Source organism: Squalius cephalus, assembly GCF_949319135.1.
Source record: "Squalius cephalus genome assembly, chromosome: 21".
NCBI classification, from domain to species: domain Eukaryota; kingdom Metazoa; phylum Chordata; class Actinopteri; order Cypriniformes; family Leuciscidae; genus Squalius; species Squalius cephalus.
This window is the reverse complement of record NC_137142.1, coordinates 19,106,612-19,120,114: the sequence shown is the minus strand read 5'-3', so window position 1 is coordinate 19,120,114 and position 13,503 is coordinate 19,106,612. Positions and strand designations below refer to the sequence as shown.

The window sequence follows — 13,503 nt, the reverse complement described above, 5'->3', positions numbered from 1 at the left end:
ACTATTTTCTGAACATTTTATTTTCTGTCCATCATAGCAAGTACATAAATACATAAGGCAAACGCTATTATCATACTGCTATTTACTCATATTCCAACTACAGCAAACATCAACTAGGACCTCTTGAAATCATCATTAAGAGACTTCCACAGGAAGTTCACAAAGCATTTGCACACATGTCTCTAGCTTTTAATTTGATCATGCCATGTAAAATGAGGCCAGATCTAGGAAGACCACAACAGGAACATTTTAGGCTTTCCTCTTCTTCAGTATTTTTGTTCCAGAGAGCGCTCCTTTCTTGGCCCCTCTGACCATGCCTTTGAACTGGCCTTGGAGTTTGGCCTTTTTCCTGTTAAAGTTAAGTCAGGTTTGATCAGCTGCATCACTGGTATATTTAAAGAGAAAGCGTGCAAGGACAGAATCGGTCCCTTACCTGCGATTGAGCTGGGACTTCTTCAGAGGAACGTAGGCATATGGGTCACACTTGCCTTCCTTCTTAATATCCCCCTTTCCCTTCTGCAATGAACAGAGAGGTTAAGCAGAGATCCTTCAGCTGTTCATTTTATGTTGTCTATTATATATCTAAGGCTTCTCACCTTAGATTTATACTCTGTCCCAAACTCTGGTCTTGCACCCAGAGGCCTGTGGATTCCAGTGCCACCAGCTGAGAAGTTCAACAATACATAGAAATGTTAACATGTTCAGAAACATTATATAATTAATTTGTTGTAACAATATTTAAACTACAGCGCTGCTTATTATAAATTCACAATAGCACTATGTTAAGTTACGATTTTATATGTTTTTAATATATTGTGAAGCCTTAGAAAACAGTCGAATAATGCGGTTCATGGATTCTTATCCGTGGAATGCGCCACTTCCGGCATTTTGCCGGTTACTCATTCACGGGTAAATTACTTTTTTTTTTTTTTAATCAAGTACTCGAATTTAATCGAGAAATCATGACAGCCCTAGTTATCATACATTAGAGTGGACACTAATATATAGTTATCGTTCTTTGTGTGAACGAACCTTTACACTATAGCACAGTCCTTTTTTTAAAAATGAGACAAAATTATTATGAATTATGTTGTCCTACCTAAATATTTCATCGCAGGTTTAACATCCATGTCCTCATCTAGATCGTCATGTATTTGCCTCTTTGGATTCTTCCTCTGTTCAACAAAGAAAAATTAACATCACACACTACAAAACTTTTTTGTACATTTCTCAATTCTGATTATGAAGAAAGTGAAAAGCATAAAACACCCACAGTTTTGATTCCCGCCTCTTCGAGGACATCATCCATTTCAGCGTCTGGAGGGATAAATGCATATTAACATACAGTGGTTTATTGCAATAATAAAGGTGAGTCAATAAACTTCAGCAAAAATGATCATGTCCCACCTTTAGCTTTGTTATCATCATAATCATCACCCTTCTCTTCTTCGATGATCAATCGACCATCGGATGTCATCTTGAATCCATGCTCAGCTCTGTTAGCCTTCTTTATGTTAGGGTTGGTGGCTAAATAAAAAAAAATGAGCGATATACACAAGATATATTAATGTACATGATGAATTTAATTTGATCATGACTGAATCTAACTGAACATTTGGAAAGATCTCTTACCCAGAACTCTCTGCGCTGCTTTTGGATCGAGGAAGTTGAGTGGTTCGTCGGACACACCTTCCTTTAACCAGGCCTGGCCCTTCTTTTTCATTGGCTTCTTCAGCCCCTTCTTAGGCTTCTCGTCTTCATCCGAGTCAGCAGAATCAGTCTCAGCCAGAATATCCTCAATACTGCAAGGAGACAACGGACATTAATCCGGAAACATGTGAAAAAGGCGTTTTAGTTTCAAAACGCACCCTGTCCACACTAGCGTTTTCCAAAAGTTGCTCATCCACACTGAATCGTAAACACACTTAAAATCACCTTATTTGCACATGAAAACTTAAAAACTCATGAGATGACACAGAGAGGGCAGTCAAAGTTCTCACACTAATTTTCTGGCACAATCACTATATTAGTAAAATATTCCACCAATCACTGTTGAGCACAGGTCACACTCAAAATCTTATGTTTTGCCACAGGACAGCAATTGAGAGTACATTTTGTGTCAGCTTTGCAAGAATGCCATATAAAGATTCTACAAAGGAACATTCATCTTTAGCAACACTGAAAGTAAACAGCAGGCACAACAATGCCGGTATAACCATAGATATCATGGGTACAATATGCATCACATGACTCAACATGCATCATCGTTTTTGAAAACCTGTTTTCACGGTCCACACACTACAACATGAAAACAGTCTCAGTGTAGACAGAAGGTCAAAATGGAGAGAAAAAGATGCGTTTTTAAATGAAAACGTATTCGTGTGGACAAGGCCAAATAATAATAATAAAAAAAAAACACTATCAAGAACATCCTGTCAGCTAAGCCCTAAAATATTTCCGGATGGACACCACATAAAACAGCCACATTACTCAAATCATAAAGCAAAAGATTTCAGTTGGAAAATCTGTACCTCTCTCCTTTCACTTTAGGTGATTCGTCCTCAGTGTCTGAGCCGTCCCCTTCTGTCTTGTTCACGAGTTTGCGTCTCTTATTTCTGGCCTCCGTTTTACGGATATTCACTAGGACCTTGTGTTGCTCGGCCGGCAACATGCTTTTGACCAGCTCAAATCTGAACACATATTACATTACAATCATACAAAGTTTATAGAATAAAAGAAAAACCATATAAAGAAAGAAAGGACTGAGTGGTTATGTTTGGTGGTTAGCCGCAAAGCTTACCCAAATTTCCTAATCAGTTTGGTGTAAATGCTCTTAAGTTTCCCCCTAAAGTGTCTTCGCATATCGTTCATATTGTTGATGCCTTCCATCTGCAAAATGATAGAAACAAAATGGAAAAGAATCAATAACATGGTCAATTTATTAGACACTTTCAAATATGAACTTGAAAACACACTCTCTCTTCCTCACTTACAATAACATTAACATGGCTGGCTAAAATCTTGACATCTAGAGAAAACAGGAGCACTTTTAGGAAGCCAAGCAAGGCCTTGACAATGTCTCGTGTCCTGCTGGCAAGCAGAAGACAGACATTTTGTAGCAGCAGCTCCAATGAGGACACGTCTATGGAATCTGCAGATAAAGACCACATTTATTTTTGCTTTACAATCAAACAACGATTACAAATGTTTAATGATTCTTTACAATCATTAATATCACAACAGTTTCACTTTTTCTGCAGAAAATGTGAGTAGTGATTCCCAACAAAACAACAGAATGAGATTAAGTAGTGGTCACTCTCACCTTTGTAATGGAACACCAGCCTGGTTAAGGCAAGAACTGTGCAGGTGATCATCGTTACAGAGCCAGTAAGTCCAATGTACACATGGTCTAAATACTCCTTTATGGCATCTGAAAACACATTATGATAGATAATTATTTCAGCTCTTTTTTTTTTTAGACAATATTGAAACAGAAAATTTGTACAAAGAGGGATCATACATCATTTCAATCAAAACTGACGAGGATAAAATACACAAAAAAGCCAAAGGCAAATTTCCAGTGTGGTCCTCTATGTTTACAAAATGTAAGAACAGATCATATATGGAGAGAAATCACCATCAAGTTCAGCATCTCTCTACATCACTTTTAAATTAATGATAAAAAAGCCATTTTTTAACTTCCTTTCTAAAAACACTTTCAACTTTTATCTGATTTATACAGCAAATTTGATTATTCCAGGCTATAGCACTAGTATATAGAAAGGAATTTCTAGTGTGAGTGAATTTCTTACTTTTAGCAAGATATATTTCAGTAATGAAAATAAAAATATATTAGAATTTATCTTCACCTTTTGGGTCCCCACAAAACCGCAAAAATGCATGGCCAATCTCAACCAGAAGAGTGTAGGCGTTTTTGCGGGCACCGATTGACATTTCCTTTGTGCAAAGAATTACCTAAAAACACAAAAATCCCAATATCATAGCTTTTATAAAGAACACTCGGATTTAAGTGTTTGCGGGTAATGCGCATTTAAATTCTGAGTAAAAAGAATTAACAGCATGTACTTACTATAGGATTAGGAATAGGGTTTAGTTTTGGGTTAGATGCATGTAATTATGGTTAATTTACAGTTATACTACTGTTATGGTAAGTACATGTAACAAGGACACTAAAATAAAGTGTTACCGACTGAGCTCAATGCCAGACGTACCTCAGGAAGCAGAGCAGTAATAAAATCACGGTGCTCTTCATTGATCTGCTTCACTATGTGAATCAGACACTTGAGTCTAGGCTGAAAAATGAAATAAAAAAAAACACCACATATTATTCCATTACACATTCTCAGTGTAAATGTGATTACTTGGTGGTGTTTTTTCATGGCTCTCACCCGTTTGGCAGATGAGACCGCAGACTTCAGGCTGCCCAGCAACATTGCCTTCAGCTGCTCGAGATTCGTCAGAACAAAAGCCTTACTAGATGTTTTCTCTCCTCCACACATCTCCTCCAGCACCCTGTAGGATTTTTTCTGGATGCCAGCATCCTTGCTCTATAAACACACATGTACAGAGACATGAAGTACACTCAATGCAAAGAGTGACAATATGGTTTAAAATGGTAATAGGAAGATTCTCACCTCCACCAAAGGTTTAATCAATTCAAATGTCTGGGTCATAGATGGTTCATCCACAAATGGAGCCATTGCAACAATCAGGTCGATAACTGCAAGCCTACAAAATATGAGCCACTTATTTTCCAATGCAAGATGTAAACCTATTCCAATGAAACTCGACATGCTTTTTAGGATGATACTCAAACATGTGGTTTCAAATTATGCATTATTCAGGTTTCCATCTAGGTCTCTGCCTTTTTATATGCATCTCAAAGAAAGACGGTAAATGTGTGGAGCTGAATTACCGTGTGAAGCTGTCCTCACTGTTGAGTCTCTCCGAGGCTTTTTGCAGGAATGTGCACACCATCTAAACAAAAGGAAAGAAATATTTACAACTGACAACAAGACCAATCTTGCAATGATGTAATTTTACATTTATGCATTTGGCACACACTTTTATCCATTGCATTCAAGGTACACATTTTATCAGTTCTTGCTTTCCCTGGGAATGGAACCCATGATATTGGCGTTGCTAATGGCATGCTCTACTGTTTAAGCTACAGGAAGGCCAGAATGTAATTCTTGCAATGATGACGTTTTAGGGGTGGGCGATTTTCCCTAAATTTTATATCATGATCTTAACAATCATGATCCAATATCTTCCCAATTTTAAGATGTACTATTGAGAATATCCTGACTGGAACAAGCCTATGGACTGATCGATTTGCACAATTTAAAACACAGTATTGCATTAAACAATCAGATGTCAAAATAGTCATTAAACTAGTGGTCGACCGATATTGTTTTTTGAAGGGCGATGCCGATATCTTAAAAGAGCAGACTGGGCAAAATAATATTAAAGTAAATTAAATAAATCTTTAAATTAAACAGACTTGCTTTAGATTGTAACTTCTTGATTCTGTAATCATATTACAGTATTTTTCACAAATAAAGAAAAAAATATGAATAAAAAGGAAGTAAACACTTTAATCAACCGGGCACTCAGTAATCTGGTAAATTTGTGTGCACTGGGAATCATATTTTTTCAAAAAAAGACAAGGTAACACTCATTTTTTATAGAGCATGCATATGACATAGTGGGCAACTGAATATAGCGCAGCATAGTTTCAAATCAAGTGTTTAAAGTTTGTTGATCTGACAGTAGCGCACAGTAACACGTTGATGCAGGCTACAAATGCACACTTCAGAATAACTGACAGATGGATTCGACAGCCTGCATGGTTTGTGAAATTAAATGTTTATTAGATATTCAAAGATATGTTTAAATGATATAAATGCACATATGCTGAAGGCTGACGGTAAATGAGAAAGTATTATAAGTGTTTGCCTTTATGTTACTAATATAATAAAAGCAAATGCTATGATACTATTTGTATACAGTTTACATTCTTTGTTTAACAGTTCTATCCAGTAATGTATTTCGACCACAACTAATGAAGACGGAGAATGTGACCACTGTGCGGTCGTTCTCAGAGCCGTCAAAATAAAAGTCCCAATATTATGAGGACATATAAGATCACGATCTCTACGATTCCCTTGAAAAGTATTTCTTGGACGTCTTCAAGATTGATCACGATATAATATCGTCAGATCGCCCACCCCAATGACATTTATTTGTAAATATGGTAGATGAATTTACCATCTGGTCTGTGATGTTGAGGTAAACTCTGATTGTCTCAAGGACAGCCATCCTAGCAGATGCCATCTCTCCTGGTTTAGGCTGCTGACTATAGACATTAAACAGGATGGGAAGGAAGTTCTTGGAAAAGCGAACTAATTCAGCCTTCTCTTCCTCTGCAGATTAAAATACACAATCATAAATCTCAATGAGCAGTCATCAGTGAAAATGAAACCAAAGCAATGAATAAAAAACAACAAAGAGCTGTTCAGATTTTGAGACTAATGTTTTAATAGTCACAGCTGACTATTGAGACTATCAGCTGACCTGTATCACAGCTCTTGTTGATGAGAGTCCGCAAAGCCTGACAAATGCACAGGCGGAGGTCAGGGCGATCATTGAGGGCCATACCCAGAGACCGAGCAATGCCCTTAAATGATGCCAACAAATCGGTGGGTTTAGTGCAGAATCCAGGTAACATAGTCCAAATCTGGAAACACAAATACATTTAAATTATAACAGTGGGAAAATAATTCAAATGGATAAAACCATTCATCCAGTTTTTTATACATATTTTCAGCATTCTAAATGTTTCTGTGTACGTATTAGCTGGAGAAAACATTGTATTTCACCCATACAATGTTTTGTTGGCTATTGCCACAAATATACCCGTGCGACTTGTGACTGGATTTGTGATCCAGGTTCACATTTTAGTGTTTATTGGACCATTTTACACTACACAAAGTATATGTCGCTTGTCTGCATTCAATCAGTTCTCTTTCACAATTTATTGTGAAAGTTTGTATCATTATATGGACCAGATCTGCACCAGCTCTTGCGAATCGCATGTGATTTTTTTTCTGATTTGTTTTTTTTTCATGATTGAAGTGTTTAAATAAGGGCTTTTCATAATGATTAAGATATAAGTAAGATTATTAAATTAATAGTTAACCCAAAAATGACTAATCTGTTTGGGTCAACTACCCCTTTAACTGCTCTTTCAGATATACATTGTGAATGGCAGATTACTCTGACAATAACTGTGTCAAAATACCTGCATCTGTAGAGTCTGATAAACTTTTGCCATCAGTTTCTGTCCTGACTGCTCCAGTTCATCAGCTGATATAAACCAGAGAATGAGAAAATGAATAAGCATGTGCATTTAATACAGTAATACAGACACTAAGCAACATTTGAATTATAATGTAAACCACAGTGTGTATGTGTCCATTACAAACCTGTCTGTTTGAGTTTGGTTGCCAGAGGGAAAAAGTGTGATGTGAAGTAAGCCAGCTGAGTGTTCTTCACGTGATCTCTTATGACCGGGATCAGCCAGCTGCGAGGGAACTCAAGGTCATCACTGTAAACAAACAAATACACAACACATTTCATCACATTAATAACTGAATTTTTCATTCAAAGCACTCAGAATACATTTTTTAGACTGAGAAGCATCAGCAAAGTAACTCACTCTGTTCCAGTGATGAGGAGGGGCACAGCGTTCAGGACCACCTCTGGACCCATGCTCTCCACCGCACTGCCCACAGCCAGATCCAGCTCCCCAGAGAAGGGGAACTGAGGGGTGGCCCGCAGGTCACTGAGAGACTGCAGACTCTGAAGATCACACACAGATAATAAACTATCAAGAAAACAAACACACAAACTAAAGAGAAAAAAATAATAATCATCACACTTAATTATAGGCATTTTTAACTACTATGTACTTGCATTAAAAAAAGGATTTATTTTTATATATATTAATCAACACTCAAATAACATTGTATGCAAACACGGAAACTGCACATAAGGCAGTTTTTGCATTAACTTCTAAATATGTTTTTCCTTCAATTCGTTGTTAAATTGAATCATCACACACTGGCTGTCATTTTCAAAATAAATTAAATAATCAAGACATCACTAACAGGTTAAATAAAATATAATGAATATACAGGCTAATATAGTGCATACATTTAGCGAAAGAGTTCCTTTCTCTAGCTGACTAACAAGCTGTGGACACAATGACTTGCCTGAGAAAAATGCAACGCTATGTGGAATATTGTTTACAAGCTGTTTTCCTAATTCTTTCTGCCGTGAAACACTGATTGAGCGATTACACAAGATATAATATGTTTCAGTAACTTGTACTGTATCTTTCAACATGTTCATTCATGTATCTTCCGATGTTCATTCATGTTTATTAGGAAGAGATGATCATGTTCACTCGCGCTCCGAGCGCGTGCGCTGCTGCTTAAACTGAGGCTCCTGTATAGTGATCTGTCACGCCACATTAAAGAGAGTCAAAACAGCATTTATTGTTTGAATGTCATGATAAAATTGACATATGTAAAATGACACTTTGTTTCTTATCGAAAGTAGCAAAAAACGGAGCTTATTGCGATTATTGGTGTTTAGGCTTCAACGCTGTATTCGTCTTGTACATAAGACAGGAAAATTCGCGGGACGTGAAAATTCGTGGGACGTGTACCGTTACACCCCCAGTTACTATTTAATCAAATGTCAAGGAAGAAAGAATCATTTTGTGACATAATGTAAAGTTAGGTCAACCTCAACAATGGGCTAGGGCTGGGCGCGTTTGGTACCCCATGAGAGAATCGCGATACATGGGTGGTATATCAGGGTTTTTCGGTTCAGTTTGAATATCATTACACCCCTAAGATATATATATATATATATATATATATATATATATATATATATATATATATATATATATATATATATATATATATATAAAAATCTCTTTTATTTTTAAACATACCTTTATCATGAAAGGATGACCCTGTTTTCCTGCAGCTCGGTAGAAGCAACCCAGGATCTGCAGCACAAACGGCCAAGAGGCATGAAAACGATAGGACAACCCTTCCTCCACAATACTGAAAAAGACAAGAGGTCAGATTTTTAGAAAGACCAGGCTCTAGAAAAGGACATGACTTTAGGATAGACGGGGGTAACAGGTAGGCTCACTGAAACATCTTTAGGATGCAAGCTCCATTTCCAGTTGATGTGTTTTTTAGAACAAGTTCAATCTCTTCCATTCGCGCAGCTACACACTCATTTATCAGAGTCTGGAGGGAGAGAAAAAAATAGAAAAACACTAAGACAAATTCACTTCTGAGAAACAACTGATTACGCTGCTTATAGACAACATGTGGCAAACCTTCAGAGTCTGTGTTGCAGCAGAGACGACTTGCGTGTGCGAGGATAGAAGACACGACATGGTGACCGAGAAGAGGCGAGGAAGATGACCGAGACTCAGAGAGCTCTGTAAACTAGAGCCCAAAAATAATGGAATGAGAAAGATTCCTCACCAAGCTAGCAAACAAAACACTCAATGCTGGAAAAGACCTACCTGGAGAGATGAACATGGGCTTTTTCCATTACAGCAATCCATGCTAGTAAAGGCTGCAGATCATTCTCACTAGGAACATAGTCATATAAAGCCTGGAAGGAAGGTGTAGATAGATATGTCAATCCACACATTTGAAGAGGATGAAATTAAAGGGCAAAAATCAGATCATGGAATCCAGCACAATGTCTTTTGTGTTCACATGCATATGACACTCACTGTGATGATCTGGGCATTGAGCTCTGCAGACATAGTGGAAGGACTGGGCTTGCTGCTGAAAAGCCTGTGGAAAGCCTGCATTGCATTTGCAGTCACCAGCTTCAAAGAATCAGAGGCAGGTGTTAAGAATGGAAATCAAATAAAAATGACAAATGTATGAGTTAAACTGCTCTCCCACCACATGGCTCAGGGTCATGACACGGAGAAGGGTCTCACAGCAAGACTTGACCGAGTTCAGGGGGAATGCAGACAGCAGTTCCTTCAGCAGACCCAGCACATGGAGAGTGGTTGTGTCTTCTTTGTTGCCTTGAGTCAAATACAAAGACAATATATTCATCTTTATAATAAAAATAAAAAATCGATATATTGACATTTTTAACTCCATTGGAATGGTACGACACTTGGTGACTTATGGCAAGATCACTTTTATGGCACAATCTTTTCATTCATATTTTTTTATTTTTCATATCAACATTTAAACCAGTCATACTAGTATTTGTTACCCCTCTGATGGTCTTTGCTCATTTTAGATGTTTTGAACTTTTAACTTTTACTACATTGGAATGGTAAGAAACTTGGTGACAATCATTTTCACATCAAGACAGTATCCACGTTCAAACTGGTTATACCAGTATTATTCGCTGGTTGGATGCTAGGTGGTGCTATAAGGTTATTTCTGCACCTACACACTAACCTTATGTAGTTTGATTCTAAATTTTGAATTGCTAACAACCTTGAAAAACTATAGGAAATTAAATGTACACTTAAAAGATTAGTTCAACCAAAAACAAAGGACATATGCAGTGAGGTGTTAGAGTAGAGTGGCATTGTAAAAAAATAGAGGAACTCATTTTTACTGTACTTGGGGTCCTTCAAAGAAATGCACTGTTTGTAATTTTCCTCATTTTATTAATATCTTATTTTTATTCATATTTAGTGATATCCTCAGATTGAGTAGGTTTTGACCCGCTATGACAAGCAGGCATTATTGTTCGTTTTGAGCATTTCGACAGAAGGAACTGGAGTTCAACTGACCTCCTGACTGCTCCAATTCTTTGCAGCAGAATTTGGCTGTGGTGACGGCTGCTGGGTGGTGACTCGGGGCATTATCTGAGAACATGAAGTCGCTGAAGCGAAGGACGGAGCAAATGCCTTGCTGCGCTGCCTTTCGCAACTGCAGCACAAGGACATAATCATGGTTCAGAAACCTCAAACAGTTATAGTCTGTCACTCTGTGGCGGTACAGAAACAGTGTATCTATTGTGTATAACAACTAGCGGTGTATGACTAAAATCTTACATGGCGTAAAAGGAATCTTATAACAACTGTAACATTCTAGCTCTGACTGGATGGGAATCTAACAGACAGACCTTTGGTTTAGGGTGCACTATGAAGCTCAGCAGGCCGTGGTACACCTGTAGAGTTGATGGGTAACTCCACACTGACAGATCCTGTTTACGCAGCAAAGTCGCCAGACAGGATAAGATCTGCGAGGAATATAGAAACAAGCAACTTTAGTGTAAAATAATAGGGGATACACAAAGCAGACTTCTTCCTCTCATCACAATGTCATTACATTGGTTACACCTCTGGTGGTCTTTGGTCATTTTAGATCAAAATATTACATTTAGATTTTTAACATTTTTACTTCAGTGGAATGGTAAGAAACTTGCTGACTTTAATGGCACTTGCTACATGAATTAATTGACTTGATTACAAAAGGCTAAATGGTCTTAAAGTCACACTTGTGGCTGTCAAATAACCGCAAAGATCACAAGAAGTGAAATGGGAAATATGAAAAACAGAAAGTACTTTTTTGGGGTACAAACTACAAATCAGCCACGATTTAGTAGTCTTTGACAATGTCTAGTCTGACTTCCATTGGATTTTAAAATCCTTTGCTCTGTTTTTAACTTAAACATTGTATTCATTTAAAATGTTTGTATTATTTTATATAGAAACGGTGCATAATTTAGAGTTGAATATTGGCTAATACCATGAAACTCTTTAAATATAATAAATATTATTGAAACAAAATATAGACCCTTCGTTTCATTAAAAAAACACTTATTGTGTAGGGTCTATTTAGACTGCCAAGGATCACAAGTGTGATGTTAAAGAACACCATAGGGTTGCATTTACGAAAAAAAAAGAAAAAAAAAATTGTACAAACCCATCGCAGGCAGGACAAAGAGTCGGAATCGGCTTGGTTTGACATCACATGCATAAAGGCTTTGGCTGTGTCCGAGAACCTTTTCTGAAGCACTGCAACTGGCATCCTTGAGAAGATAAGCAGAACATAAACTTATCAAGATCAACAGGCCAAGGCAATTTAAATCACTACAGTATAAATCCATGGCGAAAATTCACCTTTTCATAACTAGGTTAAGGAGGTAGGCAACAGCTGCCCGTGCTTCGTTGCTATCTACAGCCTCGAATGTTGTCATCTGCCGATTGAAAATGGAAAGACATTCATAGGTTGATCCACAGAAAACGTAGACACTTTTGAGCATTCTGACAGCAAAACATGTCATCATGATGAATCTAATTGATTTAATGGTGACTTTAATTTACCAAGGCTGCAAAGTACTCCGTCTCTGTCTCCTTTCCTCCTTGAGAGCGAATCACTTCAGTTACGGCCGCCAATACAGCACAGATCTGAAGAATAAAATGTGAATTAAACACATATAACGATAATCTAGCAATTATGACAACAAACACAGCTCTCTGACCATAAACTGACAACAAACCTCTTTGTGTGCTGCAGAGCTCGACTCCCAGTAGCGCTGTACAACTCTAAAAGTGATGTTGGAGCAGTCCGACAGTCCACTAAGAAAAGTCCCAGAGGTCTTTTCTGTGAGGGCTTGATCTTCCATGGCATCTCCTGCCACATCACCAGATCTCTGCAATGATCCTGCCTGAAGCTCATTGTGGAGTTTCAAAGCATCTACTGTCAGATCACTTTTTTCTGTTTAAATAGAAAGAGGTTCGATGAATCTCACATTTATATACAATCTAAACAATATGATACCCTAGCCATCCTAATAACTGTCAAATTGTAAAATATCTTATGCTTTAAAGTGACTTACAATAAACGCGAAAATAAATTAGTCGTCTCTCTCTAAAAGTAGACAGGCATGATTTTTAACTTGTTTACAAAGTTCGATCAGCTACCCACGTGTTGTCACGCAGGCCAGAGTCTCACCTGAGGGACGGCTAAAATATCGGCTCTTCGCGGCATCTCGATAGCGACATGTCACCGGATTGCTATCACTACTGTGACCTTTCTTCCACCGCCTTACTTTCTGGGCTGCTCCTGATTTAAGTTTTCCAGACTTCACCATTTTTGCAGGTGTAAATCCTTACAGTGCTACAAGCACGTTGGTCTCTCCAGTCTGCGTGTCGCGCTTGACACGCGTCATCATCATGCGTTTTCTTCTTCCTTCTTGTTTTACTGCGGATGACATTGGTGCATTACCGCTTTCTTCTGCTCCGGAGTGTACTTTACCAACCAACACAAACACACATGTTGTTTTAATGTTTTATGGAGACTTTACATAGACATAATTATTTTTATACTGCACAAACTATACTATAAATATTATGTCCCTTTAAACTAACCCTGCCCTTAAACGTACCCATCAAAG

General features: G+C 37.7%; 1 protein-coding gene across 1 annotated transcript; it reads right to left on the bottom strand.

The window, feature by feature from the left end:
* rrp12 (ribosomal RNA processing 12 homolog) lies at positions 1-13,284 on the bottom strand. The gene is made up of 34 exons (XM_079855540.1): positions 13,062-13,284; positions 12,607-12,824; positions 12,431-12,514; positions 12,227-12,303; positions 12,030-12,135; positions 11,227-11,343; positions 10,892-11,030; positions 10,035-10,162; positions 9,857-9,955; positions 9,641-9,732; positions 9,449-9,560; positions 9,256-9,356; positions 9,050-9,164; positions 7,742-7,884; positions 7,509-7,630; positions 7,325-7,389; positions 6,598-6,760; positions 6,292-6,446; positions 4,937-4,998; positions 4,656-4,749; positions 4,410-4,568; positions 4,233-4,313; positions 3,870-3,975; positions 3,323-3,430; positions 2,994-3,151; positions 2,801-2,889; positions 2,532-2,690; positions 1,633-1,802; positions 1,408-1,527; positions 1,274-1,317; positions 1,100-1,175; positions 597-664; positions 434-516; positions 1-349 (listed from the first exon to the last, which is right to left on the bottom strand). The coding sequence occupies exons 1-34, from the start codon at positions 13,198-13,200 to the stop codon at positions 250-252; spliced, it is 3,852 nt and encodes a 1,283-aa protein (XP_079711666.1). The 5' UTR covers positions 13,201-13,284; the 3' UTR covers positions 1-249.
* Positions 13,285-13,503: the final 219 nt, after the last annotated feature.